At 42.6% G+C, this 19,243-nt stretch overlaps 1 protein-coding gene across 1 annotated transcript in view; it reads left to right on the top strand.

Annotated features, from left to right (window-relative positions):
- LOC143782504 (Y+L amino acid transporter 2-like) overlaps positions 1-19,243 on the top strand; it is a 117,789-nt gene that overhangs the window by 39,301 nt on the left and 59,245 nt on the right. Inside the window, exon 4 of the mRNA XM_077269999.1 lies at positions 9,690-9,834. Within this exon, the coding sequence (XP_077126114.1) occupies positions 9,690-9,834 (145 nt within the window). The remainder of the gene's footprint in view (positions 1-9,689; positions 9,835-19,243) is intronic.

Genomic DNA, 19,243 nt, shown 5'->3' with positions numbered 1-19,243 from the left:
CTAAACCTGCCGCACAACTAACAGTAGCCGGGTAGCGTAGCCTGCGTTTTATCCCTAGACGCCCAGCGCCGGCCGGAGGACTAACTAATCCTGGCAGAGGAAAATATAGTCCTGGCTCACCTCTAGAGAAATTTCCCCGAAAGGCAGACAGAGGCCCCCACATATATTGGCGGTGATTTAAGATGAAAATGACAAACGTAGTATGAAAATAGGTTTAGCAAAATCGAGGTCCGCTTACTAGATAGCCGGAAGACAGAAAGGGTACTTTCATGGTCAGCTGAAAACCCTATCAATACACCATCCTGAAATTACTTTAAGACTCTAGTATTAACTCATAACATCAGAGTGGCAATTTCAGATCACAAGAGCTTTCCAGACACAGAAACGAAACTGCAGCTGTGAACTGGAACAAAATGCAAAAAACAAACAAGGACAAAAGTCCGACTTAGCTGGAAGTTGTCTGGTAGCAGGAACATGCACAGAAAGGCTTCTGATTACAATGTTGACCGGCATGGAAGTGACAGAGGAGCAAGGTTAAATAGCGACTCCCACATCCTGATGGGAACAGGTGAACAGAGGGGATGATGCACACAAGTTCAATTCCACCAGTGGCCACCGGGGGAGCCCAAAATCCAATTTCACAACAGGTGAGTGACCAGCCGTTCAATAATGTGCTCTGTAAAGTCCCAGCACTGTCCTGGTCCCAGCTCACTGTTTCTGGGTCCTGCCCCAGCACCGTTTCACCCCAGTACTGAGGACATGTGCCCAAGATATAAGCTGCCACATTCTAGGGCTACCTGTGATCATGTACTGTCTTCTTTCCTTCTTTCGTAATGCTGTGCTGGCCTCCTCTTTTCTGGCCTGATGCTGTGGATGGCTGTGTTCTCTCCTCTTAAACAACCAACGTTGCATGGTGGCTGCTAATGTCCTGGGCCTAGAGCCCGTGTGGACTGTCTGGGTGCTTGGGCCCTTCTGACTAGATACAGGAAACACTCCTTCCCTTAGCTGCAGCTAACCCCTCTTACAGTAAGAGGTGATAGTACACTTAAATCATGTAGCAATATCAACATACAGTGGGGCAAAAAAGTATTTAGTCATTCAGCAATAGTGCAAGTTCCACCACTTAAAAAGATGAGAGGCGTCTGTAATTTACATCATAGATAGACCTCAACTATGGGAGACAAACTGAGAAAAAAAAACCCAGAAAATCACATTGTCTGTTTTTTTATCATTTTATTTGCATATTATGGTGGAAAATAAGTATTTGGTCAGAAACAAAATTTCATCTCAATACTTTGTAATATATCCTTTGTTGGCAATGACAGAGGTCAAACGTTTTCTGTAAGTCTTCACAAGGTTGCCACACTGTTGTTGGTATGTTGGCCCATTCCTCCATGCAGATCTCCTCTAGAGCAGTGATGTTTTTGGCTTTTCGCTTGGCCACACGGACTTTCAACTCCCTCCAAAGGTTTTCTATAGGGTTGAGATCTGGAGACTGGCTAGGCCACTCCAGGACCTTGAAATGCTTCTTACGAAGCCACTCCTTCTTTGCCCTGGCAGTGTGCTTTGGATCATTGTCATGTTGAAAGACCCAGCCACGTTTCATCTTCAATGCCCTTGCTGATGGAAGGAGGTTTGCACTCAAAATCTCACGATACATGGCCCCATTCATTCTTTCATGTACCCGGATCAGTCATCCTGGCCCCTTTGCAGAGAAACAGCCCTAAAGCATGATGTTTCCACCACCATGCTTTACAGTAGGTATGGTGTTTGATGGATGCAACTCAGTATTCTTTTTCCTCCAAACACGACAAGTTGTGTTTCTACCAAACAGTTCCAGTTTGGTTTCATCAGACCATAGGACATTCTCCCAAAACTCCTCTGGATCATCCAAATGCTCTCTAGCAAACTTCAGACGGTCCCGGACATGTACTGGCTTAAGCAGTGGGACACGTCTGGCACTGCAGGATCTGAGTCCATGGTGGCGTAGTGTGTTACTTATGGTAGGCCTTGTTACATTGGTCCCAGCTCTCTGCAGTTCATTCACTAGGTCCCCCCGCGTGGTTCTGGGATTTTTGCTCACCGTTCTTGTGATCATTCTGACCCCACGGGGTGAGATTTTGCGTGGAGCCCCAGATCGAGGGAGATTATCAGTGGTCTTGAATGTCTTCCATTGTCTAATTATTGCTCCCACTGTTGATTTCTTCACTCCAAGCTGGTTGGCTATTGCAGATTCAGTCTTCCCAGCCTGGTGCAGGGCTACAATTTTGTTTCTGGTGTCCTTTGACAGCTCTTTGGTCTTCACCATAGTGGAGTTTGGAGTCAGACTGTTTGAGGGTGTGCACAGGTGTCTTTTTATACTGATAACAAGTTTAAACAGGTGCCATTACTACAGGTAATGAGTGGAGGAAAGAGGAGACTCTTAAAGAAGAAGTTACAGGTCTGTGAGAGCCAGAAATCTTGATTGTTTGTTTCTGACCAAATACTTATTTTCCACCATAATATGCAAATAAAATGATAAAAAAACAGACAATGTGATTTTCTGGATTTTTATTTCTCAGTTTGTCTCCCATAGTTGAGGTCTACCTGATGTAAATTACAGACGCCTCTCATCTTTTTAAGTGGTGGAACTTGCACTATTGCTGAATGACTAAATACTTTTTTGCCCCACTGTATGTTAATCTATACATATACACTAATAACTGTTGGAACCAGGATGAGAGGGAAAGCCAAAGGTAATAACACATTTTACCATACCCCATACACAGTGATCATATTGACACCATTGGTGTGTCACAGAATTTTATACCATTGGGCTGTTTTAAGACAAAATAACTTCATTTTTACCACCAAAATTTAGTTTTAGCCAAAGATTTTACATTTTCACACAATAAGTGGGTAAAAATGTCACCAAAATTTGTCCCACAATTTCTACTGGACGTGGTAATACCCCATATGTGGTTCTACAGTACTAATTAGCCATACGGAGAGACTCTGGAGAAGTGGAACGCTATTTGCCTTTTCCAGGGAATGTGTCCGTGCCCATGTTAGTGTGTTTCCACAGACCGTGTGTCTGTGGGCAAAACACGCTGTCATGTCTGTTTTTTAATGTCAGCGCGGGCCACAAAATGTCCCGTATACGTGCATACGCATGACACACATGGATGTCATCCTTGTGACACGCATCGGCGCCAGGGAAGAAGTGTTACAGTAAGCGCTGTTCCCCAGTGCCGGATACTGAACACGGCTCTCATCATTCTCCCCTGCTCTGCCGGCAATCGGCGCAAGCAGGGGACAATGATGATAGTTACATTTAAGTGATAAAAGAGACAGCAGGCGGCAGCTGATGGGACAATTACTCCCATCAGCCTACCCTTGCTGCTGCTAATAACAGTAACAACAGGAGCGGCTGATGGGGGTATTCATCAGCCGCTGCCTGCACAATAAATAAATAAATAAATAAATAAATGAAAAAAATGACATAGGTTCACCTGTATTTTCTATAACCAGCCAGGCAAAACTCACAGCTGGGGGCTGCAACCCTCACCTGTCAGCTTCAGCAAGGCTGGTTATCAAGAACAGAGGGGTCCCCACGCTGTTTTTTTAATAATTTAAATAAATAATTTTAAAAAATGGTGTGGGGTCCCCTCATTTTTGACAACCAGCCTTGCTAAGGCTCATAGCTGGGGGCTGGTATTCTCAGGCTGGTAAGGAGCCATGGATATTGACCCCAGCCTACAAATAGCAGCCCGCAGCTGCCCAGAAAAGGCACATCTATTAGATGCTCCAATTTTGGTGCTTTGCCTGGCTCTTCCCACTTGCCTTGTAGCGGTGGCAAGTGGGGTTTATATTTGTGCGGTTGATGTCACCTTTGTATTGTCAGGTGACATCAAACCCATGGATTAGTAATGGAGAAGCATCTATAAGACACCCATCCATTACTAATCCTATAGTTATATGGTAAATAAAGACACAGCCAGAATAAAGTCTTTTATTAGAAATAAAACAAAACAGTTTTACTTTTTTATTTAAAAATAACAAACACAATTATACTCACCAAACGCCTATTCCACCAAAGCCCTCGTTCTCCTGTAATAAAACTAAAATTAAAAAAAACAACAATATACCATACCTGTCTGTCGTTCTGTCCCACGCTGTAATCCATGTCTGGGGGATAATTAGTTTTCAACCTGGACAATGCCAAGATGCGACTGTCCAGCCAGAGAACCACTGGTGAATGAACTGATGGGATCGCAGCATCATTGACCGGGGGTGACGTCATAGAGGTTACCTCCGGTCACTGGGCTCCATTCCCAGCTGGGCTGTGCTGTGGTGAGATCCGGTGAGATCCCTACATTATATGTAACCTTCCTTCCAAGGGCTAGGCTAGTCCATGTGTGCTGTGCACTATGCGATGTGCAGAAAGACAGTGCCCTCTCTTGCTGGCTCAGATAAGCAGTAATGAGCCAGCAACAGAGCATGCGCTATCATTGTGCACATCGCCCTGGGACGAGCCCAGCCCCTGAAACAAGCATCACTGATGGCGTTTTGTTTGAGGAAGGAAGCAGGAGCTTCGGGAAGTGACCTCAGCATCTGCCTTCTGATGATGCTTTGATTGAATGCCCCAGCATGTACTGGGATTCTCAAACAAAGTGACATCGAACAACAAGTGAAAAAAAGAAAAGCAATTAGATAATGAAGAAAGAGAATGGTAGGGAATTTTTAATTCAAGTATATTAGAAAATAGTTTAGATTATGGCACTAAATAGACATTTTATTGTATTAACCTCTTTCTGCCGACGTACTATTCCGTCCATGTGACATGGGACTTAATTCCAATGGATGGAATAGTACGTTATTACAGATCGGCTGTGCACATGGTCACGGACCACTCCTGGCACTTTAACCCCCGAAACACTGCAAGCAAACATGAACGCAGCATTCCGGAGCCGGCACAGGGGCTGAAAGCCCCTCTGCCTTTGGATCGAAGACCAATTGCTGCCATGAAGACCCGATGTCGTCATGACGACATCCCGGTCTCCAGAGCTGAGAGACTTCCTGTCATGCGCATGTCAGGAAGTCTCTAAGGTTAGTGCACAGGAGCTGCAGCGCTGACAGCTTCTGTAGCATGCAGATCTGCAAGCTATAGAAGCGATCAGCCTGCAAATAATGAGTGTCCCATAGAGGGACACAGTGTAAAAGTTAGAATGATTTTAAAAAATAAAATAAAATAATTGTAAAAATATTAAAAAAATAATAAAAAATAATAATACAAAAAATATTTATTCTTTCAATAAATAAATATTTGCGTGAAAAAAATGATTAAAAAAAAATAAAAGTACACATATTTGGTATCCCCGCATCCGTAATGACCAGGCCTATAAAACTGTTCCACTAGTTAATCCCTTTAGTGAACACCATAAAAACAGTCGAGGCAAAAAACAATGCTTTATCATCATACCGCCGAACAAAAAGTCGAATAACACGCGATCAAAAAGACAGATATAAATAACCATGCTACTGCTGAAAACGTCATCTTGCCCTGCAAAAAACAAGCCACCATATAGCTCCATCACCGGAAAAATAAAAAAGTTATAGCTGTCAGAATAAAACGATGCAAAAATAATAATTTCTTATGTAAAATAGTTTTTATTGTATGAAAGCGCCAAAACATAAAAAATGATATAAATGAGGTATCGTTGTCATCGTACTAACCCAAAGAATAAAACTGCTTTATCAATTTTACCACAAGAGGAACGGTATAAACGCCCCCAAAAGAAATCCATAAATTGCTGGTTTTTGTTCATTCTGCCTCCCAAAAATCGGAATAGAAAGCGATCAAACAATGTCATGTGCCGAAAATGGTACCAATAGAAATGTCAACTCGTCCCGCAAAAAACAAGACCTGACATGACTCTGTGGGCCAAAATATGGAAAAATTATAGCTCTCAAAATGTGGTGATTCAAAAACTAATTTTTGCAATAAAAAGCATCTTTTAGTGTGTGACAGCTGCCAAACATAAAAACCCACTATAAATAGTAAATCAAACCCCCCTTTATCACCTCTTAGTTAGGGAAAAATAATAAAATTTAAAAAATGTATTTACTTCCATTTTCCCATTAGGGTTAGGGCTGGGTTAGGGTTGGGGCTAAAGTTACGGTTGGCATTAGGGTTAAGGTTGGGATTAGGGGTGTGTTAGGGTTAGGTTTGTGGTTAGGGTTATGGTTTGGGTTGGAATTAGGGTTAGGGATGTGTTGGGGTTAGGGTTGGAGTTAGAATTGGGAGTTTCCACTTTTTAGGCACATCAGGGGCTCTCCAAATGTGACATGGCGTCTGATCTCCATTCCAGCCAATTCTACGTTGAAAAAGTCAAATGGCGCTCCTTCCCTTCCGAGCTCTGCCATGCGCCCAAACAGTGGTTTACCCCCACATATGGAGTATCAGCATACTCAGGACAAATTGCACAACAACTTTTGGGGTCCAATTTCTCCTGTTACCCTTGGGTAAATTAAAAAATATGGATCTGAATTAATTTTTTTGTGAAAAAAGTTAAATGTTCATTTTTTTAAACATCACAAAAATTCATGTGAAGCACTAGAAGGGTTAATAAACTTCTTGAATGTGGTTTTGCACACCTTGAGGGGTGCAGTTTTTAGAATGGTGTCACTTTTGGATATTTTCTATCATATAGACCCCTCAAATTGACTTCACATGTGATGTGGTCCCTAAGAAAAATGGTGTTGTAAAAATGAGAAATCGCTTGTCAACTTTTAACCCTTATAACTCCCTAACAAAAAAATATTTTGGCTCCAAAATTGTGCTGATGTAAAGTAGAGATGTGGAAAGTGTTACTTATTAAGTATTTTGTGTGACATATGTGTTTGATTTAAGGGCATGAAAATTCAAAGTTGGAAAATTGCAAAATTTTTAAAATTTTCACCAAATTTCCATTTTTTTTCACAAATAAACGCAAGTCAAATCAAAGAAATTTTACCTATACTGTACTATATGTCATGAGAACTATACTAAATTATACCTGTACTATATGTCATGAGAAAACAATGTCAGAATTACCTGGATCAGTTGAAGCATTCCAAAGTTATAACCTCATAAAGGGACAGTGGTCAGAATTGTAAAAACTCTCTGGGGTAAAGGGGTTAACAATCATTCTGTGCACATAGAAGTAAAAATAGGCCAAAGTCTGCTAGTCAACTTGCATATAGCTGATTGGTGGCCATTTTAAGAGGCCCTTTCACCATTGTATTTAGCTAAACTGGCCACTTTATTACAAAGAGAATGCAGATCTGAATAAAACATGTTTCTTAGCATGCATTATTCTCCTATGCGTGGGACAGATTCAGAGCAGTATATTTAATGACAGCTCTGCTCTCCTCCCAGCACTTATAGTCAAATCACAGTAAGCGCAGGGATTGAGCTCCAAGCTAATATCTCTGCAACGGAGATGAGAAATAAAAAACAATAGGAAACACATTTTATTCAGATCTTCATTCCCTTTATGATGATGTGGCCAGTTTAGAATGTAAAAATGGTGAAAAGTCCTCTACTATGACATCGATCAGTCCATATAAAGAGGCCATTAGAGGCAGAACAGGGCAGAGAGTAGAGATGGGCAAATATGTTCGGAAAATGATCACCAAACAAACTCGGCACGAATATGGTACATTCGGATTGCTGATCGGTAACACAAGCATTTTTCTTTAAATTGGAAAAAGTCGGTAACATTTGTAAAAGATAGAATAAAAGCCGACAATTCATGTGCCGCATACAGTAAAATCACAGAGTGTCAGGTTACAATAGAATAGATAGAATAGATATATACACAGAATACATATGTATATAGATGTCAGTGACACACACACATATATATATGTATATATATTACATAGATAGATAGAAGGAAAGCCTGCAATTCATCTGCCGTGTACTGTAAAATCACAGCAGGAGCCGACAGGATAGAAGAGATGGATTACATACAGTAAATACATATAGAATAGGTAGATATAAAGTCAATGACAAATACAATTAGTACACTGTGTGTGAAGCTAACTGTACATCCCGCATAATTTTCGTAAATAGCAGAGGGAAAGCTGACAGCTTTGAGCAGATGTTTATAGCCTGGGAAGGGGTAATACCCATGGAGCATCCCAGGCTATTAATATCAGCTCACAGCTGTATAATTAGTCTGCATTGGCTATTAAAATGAGGGACACTAAAAAGAAATGACGCTCACGCTGATGTCACATAGGTGAAGTGAGTTCATTGGCTGTGAACTTACAGGACCTGTCAGACGGCACCAAGAGCAGGAGAACTTTCTCACGCTTGCGGTGCCCTCAGATAGGGAATAGCAGTTCATAGGCAGACACTGAGCACTCGGTGCTCAGTGTCTACTGGATGACAGACTCCATGGTCGCATCATGCAACCAGGCAGCCTGTCATTTAGATGTAGCAGAGCTAGACCCGTCATAGGACAAATGGATTAAAAGCATCTCTACAGAAAGGTGAGGAATATTGTTTGTTTGTTTTTTACCTCTTTTGCAGATGATGCTGGCATCGAGGGGATATGCAAGGTCTTAAGTATGATTTAATTAAGATTATTAAAGGAGTCTGTGTCTTTCTTTCAATTAAAAGACTTTTTTCTGGGTGTCTGTGTTTTCATACAATGTGACTATGGGGTTAGAAATGAAGGTGTCTTATTGATGCCTCTCCATTACTAACCTCGGGGCTTGATGTCACCTGACAATACAAAGGTGACATCCACCCCCCTAACTATTACCCCCCTTGCCACTGACTCTCTACCATCAGGAGTACACCCGGGACAAGGATAGTTAGGGTCCCAGTTCCAGGGACAGTTTGAGGCCCCCCTCCCCTACCTAAAACCGTCACAGCGTGACATGAGGCCTGTATGTGGTTAGGGAAATTGAACTCAGCTTCCGAAAGATGTAATAAACCACAGATAATTTATGTTTTTTGGGGAGGGCAATCATTTTGTTCACACAGGGCCCTTTAGGTTTGGATTTATTTTTCCCTTAATAATAAAGACCTTCATTTAAAAACTGAATTTTGTGTTTCCTTGTGTTATCTTTGTATAATATTTACATTTGTTTTGTAATCTGAAACATGTAAGTGTGACAAACATGCAAAAGAATAGGAAATCAGGAAGGGGCAAACACTTTTCACACAATTGTATGTCCGAGCCACTGTACCTATAAGCATGTATAATTTGTTTGTGTTTGTCTGAAACAAAGTGAGTTCTATACTCTGTCTAACTATTAAATTTAATAATTTTACCACTTTTCTTATGTTCTTCAATTCAAAATTCCCTACCCTTCCCTCTCTGAATGCCTGTCTGTGTTTTTTATTTTCTTACTACTGATGACAATTCATTGCAGTCTCCCAGCATGCACTGGAGGTTCTCAAATAGTTCGCCATGAGGGTGCAGAGGCTACTGTCAATCCTAATGCTTTTTTCTCCACCTGGAAGCAAAAAGTAATCAGTGGGCGGTGCTGCGGTCCCTTACTACAGCTTCTGTCACCATCTCTCCCCTCCTTGATAACGTCCTGTTTCAGTAAGAGTGATAGAAAAGTCACCTCATCTAGAAATTGATGCATATATGCAAAAACAAAATTTTAATGAAATTTACAAAAAAAAATTTATATTGTAATTTCAGGTAACACCTATAATCTAGAAAGAGCATTTGAAGGCTCCAAAACTAATATTGGGTCATTAACTATGGCCTTCTACTCTGCTTTGTATTCTTTTTCTGGCTGGGACTGTATCAATTACGTAACAGAAGAAATGAAAAATCCAAAGAGGTAAAATATTCACTATTAAGATGGTTGTCCAGCCAGGAGAAATTGTTTAAAAAACTGCTAAATATAATCTAAACAAAAGAAGTCATCATGACCTTATTGATCTTCTGCCACCCTGGTCCTTAATTTTCTTGTGTCCCCTGCTAAAGAGCTGTTTTCTTTTATGATTGCATAACGTTTTAAGTGGATTTTTTTTCTGGCTGAACAACAATTTTAATTGTGTGTATAATAGCATATTAAAATATGCAAAATATTTTATGTGCATTTTTACATGTTTTTGCATAATTACATAATTACAGTTATTAAATCTGAACTACAAGATGAATTATTGATAAGACAACCCAAGCACACAGTTTACATAATATTTGCAAATGTTAGAGATACTTTAGAGGGATTAACATGCGTGATGTGACACACAAAAGTTTTGACCACTTTTAGAACACCCAAAAATGTATACAGATTACACACAAGACCCCTAAACATAGAGACTTCAGAATTGACCTTTCCAACAAATTCAGACCCATTAATAAGTTCTACCAAATCTCTTAAACTAATAAATACCAGAACCTCTAAATAAATCCCAAACCAGAATTCCCAATTCCATGTTGACCAACCATAAACCAGATAAAAGCCCACCACAACCGCTTCTGTTACATAACTGCACCCTTCATATAACTGCTCCCTTCATATAACCCTGCCATTATTATTTACTTTTCTAGAAGAACAAATTGACCATTCACTTTTAGCACCCAAATGCCCTTCGACTTTATCATCTACCATATAGACTAATACTGCAGGAGCAAATTAAACACGGCAGTAGTGTCTGCCAGGCATAACTGGGTTACACTGATCTCTATGGACAGACTAGGACATATATTAATGCAATCGCTCTAGTTTTCTGCATATATTAATATAAACAATATAAACTCATAAAATACATGATTGCTGCATTTAAACCATACAGAATCTATAACAATTACTATAGCAGGTGCTTGGAGGTTTGCTACTGAATGTCACTGATGAGAATGCCTCAATATTGCTCGGTGTCAGAACGTTGTCTGCACTGGTGGCCCTGAGCAAAGCGCAGGCAAAGGTGAGTATTTGTTTGGCACTTGTACACATATTGATGACCTATGGATAGGTCATCAATATCCTGTGACCGGGCAACCTTATCCACCTTTCCCATCCTTACTTTTCCACCTCTCCGCTTTGTCAATCATTTCATTGTCTGCCCATAGCACAGAGATTTCCATTCATATTACTACCAACGACTTAAAAGGCTGTCAACAATCTATTCCCTCAATACATATGTTACCTAGTCTCCCACTACCTCCCCAGACATAATTTCCGGTCCACACAAGACCTTCTTCTTTGTTCTCCTCTTGTCTTGCACAAGATTTGTCTTGCACTTCCTATGTATCCTGGATCTTCCTCCTTGAACCAATCAGACCTAAAAATCAACCTCTTCAAAACAGTCTACAGCCTAAAATAACCCTACAGCCACCACACTGCAATATCAGTGCTTATCCCCTCATCTACTGTTGCCTTCTCTCGTCCCTTGAAGATTGTAAGCCCTCGAGGGCCGGGTCTTCTCTCTCATCTGATTGTACTTGTCTGCTTGCATGTTCAGGTATATATTTTTACTCCGTTATGTATTGTAACTGATTATGTTCTGTTAACCCTGTTTTTGAATGCACAAAGCCCTAGAATTAGGGGCGCTATAAAATATTTACCGTAATAAAATAACATGTTTATTTAAACCCCTCCAAATAACAAGAATGAGACTATACAACCCAATTAGGTACAACAAACCATCATATATTTCATCTGGTCTTTTCTTCTGTCTTTTGGCCAAGAGAGCAGAAAGTAATAGTAAGATAACCTTATTGCTAGAAGATAATGAACCTTTTATTCAGAACACACTGACCCAGTTATTTGCTTTTGAAGTGCATCATAGATAGAAATCCCAGAAAGTTCTGACCTTTGTGTCAGTTTTTGTTATGTAGGTATCGTTATTTTTGCTAGGCTGCTGTTGATTTCAGCATATCACCGTCAGCCTCGGACAGACATAATTTATCAGTTTATTTTCATGGGGTTTAAGGGGGAACATTTTGCTTTGTGGCGAGTGTCAAGTCAGCATACAGAGACTCATAGGCTATGCAATGCTCCTCTGGGAACTTAAATATGGAAATCTTCTTTAGAGAAGTGCCACCTATTGGTTGATCAAAAGAGTGCTGTTGGAGGAAATAGCGCAAAAATAGGGTCTTATCTGAGATATAGTCAGTTAATACAATTAAAATGTACTCACCAGATGTAGCAAAAATAAAGCTTTGCGAGAATTCGCTGCAGCAGATCCACAGGTCCAGTAGAAACCGGCTGTTAAATAGAAGTAATGGGAGAGAGCGTGGTTTTGTTCTGGGCGGCTCAGAGGCGTAGCTAGGGTTTTGGTTCGGGGGGGGGGCGAAGCTTCTGAGTGGGCCCCTAACCAGGTAACCTTGATTACAACTGGGTGACGCACTCCAATAGTGGAGGAGAACCTCAGCAGATGACAGCGATGTTACTGAAGATAATCTCTATATAAAGACCAACATGGATATTACTGCCATATGGTCAGTGGTAGATACCAGCCCTACATAACATATAAGAGATCACTGCACAGTTACAGATAATGACTTACCGCTGACGTTCTTTATGATGGAATCGTTCATTTTTCCCATCTTTTCCATCTGGCCCCGACCGACATGACAACTTCTTCCAGCCACGACTCGGCTGCAGAGAATACAACAAAGACACATTTCCCTTCTCATATTCCTGCCCCATCACCATCTGTTCCCAACCTGCACAAACTCCTTATTCTGCTGATACCTGAAATACTGAGCCGCTGCTGCCGTATGTGTCCGTATTACTGCCCGATACCCCAATACTGAGCCGCTGCTGCCCTATGTGTACCTATTACTGCACCTGCTGTGTGGTTCTCTGTGCCTTCTAAATTCTAAAGTAGCCCTCTATAATATAGTAATGCAAGGTGCAAGTGCCCTGGAAAACAGTGCCCATATTTTGCCCCCTAGAAAGTAATATTGCCCTGTGTGCCCCTTTGATAGTCACAGTAACCTGAGTTCCCTTATAACAATAAGTGCCCACTTTAAATTTAATAATGTCCCGAGTCTCCCCCCTTACAGCTCCCCTATACACAGTATAATTCCTCCTCACTGGAGAGTACCACCCACACAGTATACTGACCCCTTAGTAGCCTCCAAACTGTTTGATGGCTCCAACACTGTATAATGCCCCCTCACTGTAATCTCCACACTGTATGATGCCTCTCTAGATAGCCTCCATTTAGTATAATACACCAGATAGTCCTCAATATAGTATATTGCACCAGATAGTCCTCAATATAGTATAATGCACTCCCCATAGGCCTTCATATAGCATAATGCACTCCCCATAGGCCTACTCTATATTGTATAATGCACCCCCATAGGCAGACTCTATAGCACAAGGCAGCACCCATAGGCAGACTCTGTAGTATAAGGCAGCACCCCCATAGGCAGACCCTGTAGTATAAGGCAGCATGCCATAAGCAGACCCTGTAGTATAAGACAGAACCCCCATAGGCAGACCCTGTAGTATAAGGCAGCACCCCTGTTATGGTTCTCAATGGCAAGAGAACATAGCCCAGCAAACATAAGTACTAGCTCTTGGAAGGATGGAAACTAAACTGACCATGAACTAAACCTGCCGCACAACTAACAGTAGCCGGGTAGCGTTGCCTACGTTTTTATCCCTAGACGCCCAGCGCCGGCCGGAGGACTAACTAATCCTGGCAGAGGAAAATATAGTCCTGGCTCACCTCTAGAGAAATTTCCCCGATAGGCAGACAGAGGCCCCCACATATATTGGCGGTGATTTTAGATGAAATGACAAACGTAGTATGAAAATAGGTTTAGCAAAATTGAGGTCCGCTTACTAGATAGCAGGAAGACAGAAAGGGCACTTTCATGGTCAGCTGAAAACCCTATCAAAATACCATCCTGAAATTACTTTAAGACTCTAGTATTAACTCATAACATCAGAGTGGCAATTTCAGATCACAAGAGCTTTCCAGACACAGAAACGAAACTACAGCTGTGAACTGGAACAAAATGCAAAAACAAACGAGGACTAAAGTCCAACTTAGCTGGGAGTTGTCTAGCAGCAGGAACATGCACAGAAAGGCTTCTGATTACAATGTTGACCGGCATGGAAGTGACAGAGGAGCAAGGTTAAATAGCGACTCCCACATCCTGATGGAAACAGGTGAACAGAGGGGATGATGCACACCAGTTCAATTCCACCAGTGGCCACCGGGGGAGCCCAAAATCCAATTTCACAACAGTACCCCCCCCTCAAGGAGGGGGCACCGAACCCTCACCAGAACCACCAGGGCGATCAGGATGAGCCCTATGAAAGGCACGGACCAGATCGGAGGCATGAACATCAGAGGCAGTCACCCAAGAATTATCCTCCTGACCGTATCCCTTCCATTTGACCAGATACTGGAGTTTCCGTCTGGAAACACGGGAGTCCAAGATTTTTTCCACAACGTACTCCAACTCGCCCTCAACCAACACCGGAGCAGGAGGCTCAACGGAAGGCACAACCGGTACCTCATACCTGCGCAACAATGACCGATGAAAAACATTATGAATAGAAAAAGATGCAGGGAGGTCCAAACGGAAGGACACAGGGTTAAGAATCTCCAATATCTTGTACGGGCCGATGAACCGAGGCTTAAACTTAGGAGAAGAAACCCTCATAGGGACAAAACGAGAAGACAACCACACCAAGTCCCCAACACAAAGCCGAGGACCAACCGACGCCGGCGGTTGGCAAAAAGCTGAGTCTTCTCCTGGGACAACTTCAAATTGTCCACTACCTGCCCCCAAATCTGATGCAACCTCTCCACCACAGCATCCACTCCAGGACAATCCGAAGATTCCACCTGACCAGAAGAAAATCGAGGATGAAACCCCGAATTACAGAAAAAAGGAGACACCAAGGTGGCAGAGCTGGCCCGATTATTGAGGGCAAACTCCGCTAAAGGCAAAAAAGCAACCCAATCATCCTGATCTGCAGACACAAAACACCTCAAATATGTCTCCAAGGTCTGATTCGTCCGCTCGGTCTGGCCATTTGTCTGAGGATGGAAAGCAGACGAGAAAGACAAATCTATGCCCATCCTAGCACAGAATGCTCGCCAAAATCTAGACACGAATTGGGTTCCTCTGTCAGAAACGATATTCTCCGGAATACCATGCAAACGGACCACATTTTGAAAAAACAGAGGAACCAACTCGGAAGAAGAAGGCAACTTAGGCAGGGGAACCAAATGGACCATCTTAGAGAAACGGTCACACACCACCCAGATGACAGACATCTTCTGAGAAACAGGAAGATCCGAAATAAAATCCATCGAGATGTGCGTCCAGGGCCTCTTCGGGATAGGCAAGGGCAACAACAATCCACTAGCCCGAGAACAACAAGGCTTGGCCCGAGCACAAACGTCACAAGACTGCACAAAGCCTCGCACATCTCGAGACAGGGAAGGCCACCAGAAGGACCTTGCCACCAAATCCCTGGTACCAAAGATTCCAGGATGACCTGTCAACGCAGAAGAATGAACCTCAGAAATGACTTTACTGGTCCAATCATCAGGAACAAACAGTCTACCAGGTGGGCAACGATCAGGTCTATCCGCCTGAAACTCCTGCAAGGCCCGCCGCAGGTCTGGAGAAACGGCAGACAATATCACTCCATCCTTAAGGATACCTGTAGGTTCAGAGTTACCAGGGGAGTCAGGCTCAAAACTCCTAGAAAGGGCATCCGCCTTAACATTCTTAGAACCCGGCAGGTAGGACACCACAAAATTAAACCGAGAGAAAAACAACGACCAGCGCGCCTGTCTAGGATTCAGGCGTCTGGCGGACTCAAGATAAATTAGATTTTTGTGGTCAGTCAATACCACCACCTGATGTCTAGCCCCCTCAAGCCAATGACGCCACTCCTCAAAAGCCCACTTCATGGCCAAAAGCTCCCGATTCCCAACATCATAATTCCGCTCGGCGGGCGAAAATTTACGCGAGAAAAAGGCACAAGGTCTCATCACGGAACAATCGGAACTTCTCTGCGACAAAACTGCCCCAGCTCCGATTTCAGAAGCGTCGACCTCAACCTGAAAAGGAAGAGCAACATCAGGCTGACGCAACACAGGGGCGGAAGAAAAGCGGCGCTTAAGCTCCCGAAAGGCCTCCACAGCAGCAGGGGACCAATCATCAACATCAGCACCCTTCTTAGTCAAATCAGTCAATGGTTTAACAACATCAGAAAAACCAGCAATAAATCGACGATAAAAGTTAGCAAAGCCCAAAAATTTCTGAAGACTCTTAAGAGAAGAGGGTTGCGTCCAATCACAAATAGCCTGAACCTTGACAGGATCCATCTCGATGGAAGAGGGGGAAAAAATATATCCCAAAAAGGAAATCTTTTGAACCCCAAAAACGCACTTAGAACCCTTCACACACAAGGAATTAGACCGCAAAACCTGAAAAACCCTCCTGACCTGCTGGACATGAGAGTCCCAGTCATCCGAAAAAATCAAAATATCATCCAGATACACAATCATAAATTTATCCAAATAATCACGGAAAATGTCATGCATAAAGGACTGAAAGACTGAAGGGGCATTTGAAAGACCAAAAGGCATCACCAAATACTCAAAGTGGCCCTCGGGCGTATTAAATGCGGTCTTCCACTCATCCCCCTGCTTAATTCGCACCAAATTATACGCCCCACGGAGATCTATCTTAGAGAACCACTTGGCCCCCTTTATGCGAGCAAACAAATCAGTCAGCAGTGGCAACGGATATTGATATTTAACCGTGATTTTATTCAAAAGCCGATAATCAATACACGGTCTCAAAGAGCCATCTTTCTTAGCCACAAAGAAAAAACCGGCTCCTAAGGGAGATGACGAAGGACGAATATGTCCCTTTTCCAAGGACTCCTTTATATATTCTCGCATAGCAGCATGTTCAGGCACAGACAGATTAAATAAACGACCCTTAGGGTATTTACTACCCGGAATCAAATCTATGGCACAATCGCACTCCCGGTGCGGGGGTAATGATCCAAGCTTAGGTTCTTCAAAAACGTCACGATATTCAGTCAAGAATTCAGGAATCTCAGAGGGAATAGATGATGAAATGGAAACCACAGGTACGTCCCCATGCGTCCCCTTACATCCCCAGCTTAACACAGACATAGCTTTCCAGTCAAGGACTGGGTTATGAGATTGCAGCCATGGCAATCCAAGCACCAACACATCATGTAGGTTATACAGCACAAGAAAGCGAATAATCTCCTGATGATCCGGATTAATCCGCATAGTTACTTGTGTCCAGTATTGTGGTTTATTACTAGCCAATGGGGTGGAGTCAATCCCCTTCAGGGGTATAGGAGTTTCAAGAGGCTCCAAATCATACCCACAGCGTTTGGCAAAGGACCAATCCATAAGACTCAAAGCGGCGCCAGAGTCGACATAGGCATCCGCGGTAATAGATGATAAAGAACAAATCAGGGTCACAGATAGAATAAACTTAGACTGTAAAGTGCCAATTGAAACAGACTTATCAAGCTTCTTAGTACGCTTAGAGCATGCTGATATAACATGAGTTGAATCACCGCAATAGAAGCACAACCCATTTTTTCGTCTTAAATTCTGCCGTTCACTTCTGGACAGAATTCTATCACATTGCATATTCTCTGGCGTCTTCTCAGTAGACACCGCCAAATGGTGCACAGGTTTGCGCTCCCACAGACGCCTATCGATCTGGATAGCCATTGTCATGGACTCATTCAGACCCGCAGGCACAGGGAACCCCACCATAACATCCTTAATGGCATCAGAGAGACCCTCTCTGAAATTCGCCGCCAGGGCGCACTCATTCCACTGAGTAAGCACAGCCCATTTACGGAATTTCTGGCAGTATATTTCAGCTTCGTCTTGCCCCTGAGATAGGGACATCAAGGCCTTTTCCGCCTGAAGCTCTAACTGAGGTTCCTCATAAAGCAACCCCAAGGCCAGAAAAAACGCATCCACATTGAGCAACGCAGGATCCCCTGGAGCCAATGCAAAAGCCCAATCCTGAGGGTCGCCCCGGAGCAAGGAAATCACAATCCTGACCTGCTGAGCAGGATCTCCAGCAGAGCGAGATTTCAGGGACAAAAACAACTTGCAATTATTTTTGAAATTTTGAAAGCAAGATCTATTCCCCGAGAAAAATTCAGGCAAAGGAATTCTAGGTTCAGATATAGGAACATGAACAACAAAATCTTGTAAATTTTGAACTTTCGTGGTGAGATTATTCAAACCTGCAGCTAAACTCTGAATATCCATTTTAAACAGGTGAACACAGAGCCATTCCAGGATTAGAAGGAGAGAGAGAGAGAGAAAGGCTGCAATATAGGCAGACTTGCAAGAGATTCAATTACAAGCACACTCAGAACTGAAGGGAAGGGAAGAAAAAAAAAAAAAAAAAAATCTTCAGCAGACTTCTCTTTTCTCTCCTTTCTCTGTCAATTAATTTAACCCTTTTTTGGCCGGTCAAACTGTTATGGTTCTCAATGGCAAGAGAACATAGCCCAGCAAACATAAGTACTAGCTCTTGGAAGGATGGAAACTAAACTGACCATGAACTAAACCTGCCGCACAACTAACAGTAGCCGGGTAGCGTTGCCTACGTTTTTATCCCTAGACGCCCAGCGCCGGCCGGAGGACTAACTAATCCTGGCAGAGGAAAATATAGTCCTGGCTCACCTCTAGAGAAATTTCCCCGATAGGCAGACAGAGGCCCCCACATATATTGGCGGTGATTTTAGATGAAATGACAAACGTAGTATGAAAATAGGTTTAGCAAAATTGAGGTCCGCTTACTAGATAGCAGGAAGACAGAAAGGGCACTTTCATGGTCAGCTGAAAACCCTATCAAAATACCATCCTGAAATTACTTTAAGACTCTAGTATTAACTCATAACATCAGAGTGGCAATTTCAGATCACAAGAGCTTTCCAGACACAGAAACGAAACTACAGCTGTGAACTGGAACAAAATGCAAAAACAAACGAGGACTAAAGTCCAACTTAGCTGGGAGTTGTCTAGCAGCAGGAACATGCACAGAAAGGCTTCTGATTACAATGTTGACCGGCATGGAAGTGACAGAGGAGCAAGGTTAAATAGCGACTCCCACATCCTGATGGAAACAGGTGAACAGAGGGGATGATGCACACCAGTTCAATTCCACCAGTGGCCACCGGGGGAGCCCAAAATCCAATTTCACAACACACCCCATAGGCAGACCCTGTAGTATAAGGC

This window comes from Ranitomeya variabilis, chromosome 6, assembly GCF_051348905.1.
Source record: "Ranitomeya variabilis isolate aRanVar5 chromosome 6, aRanVar5.hap1, whole genome shotgun sequence".
Lineage (NCBI taxonomy): Eukaryota > Metazoa > Chordata > Amphibia > Anura > Dendrobatidae > Ranitomeya > Ranitomeya variabilis.
This window is presented reverse-complemented; position numbering and strand designations above follow the sequence as displayed.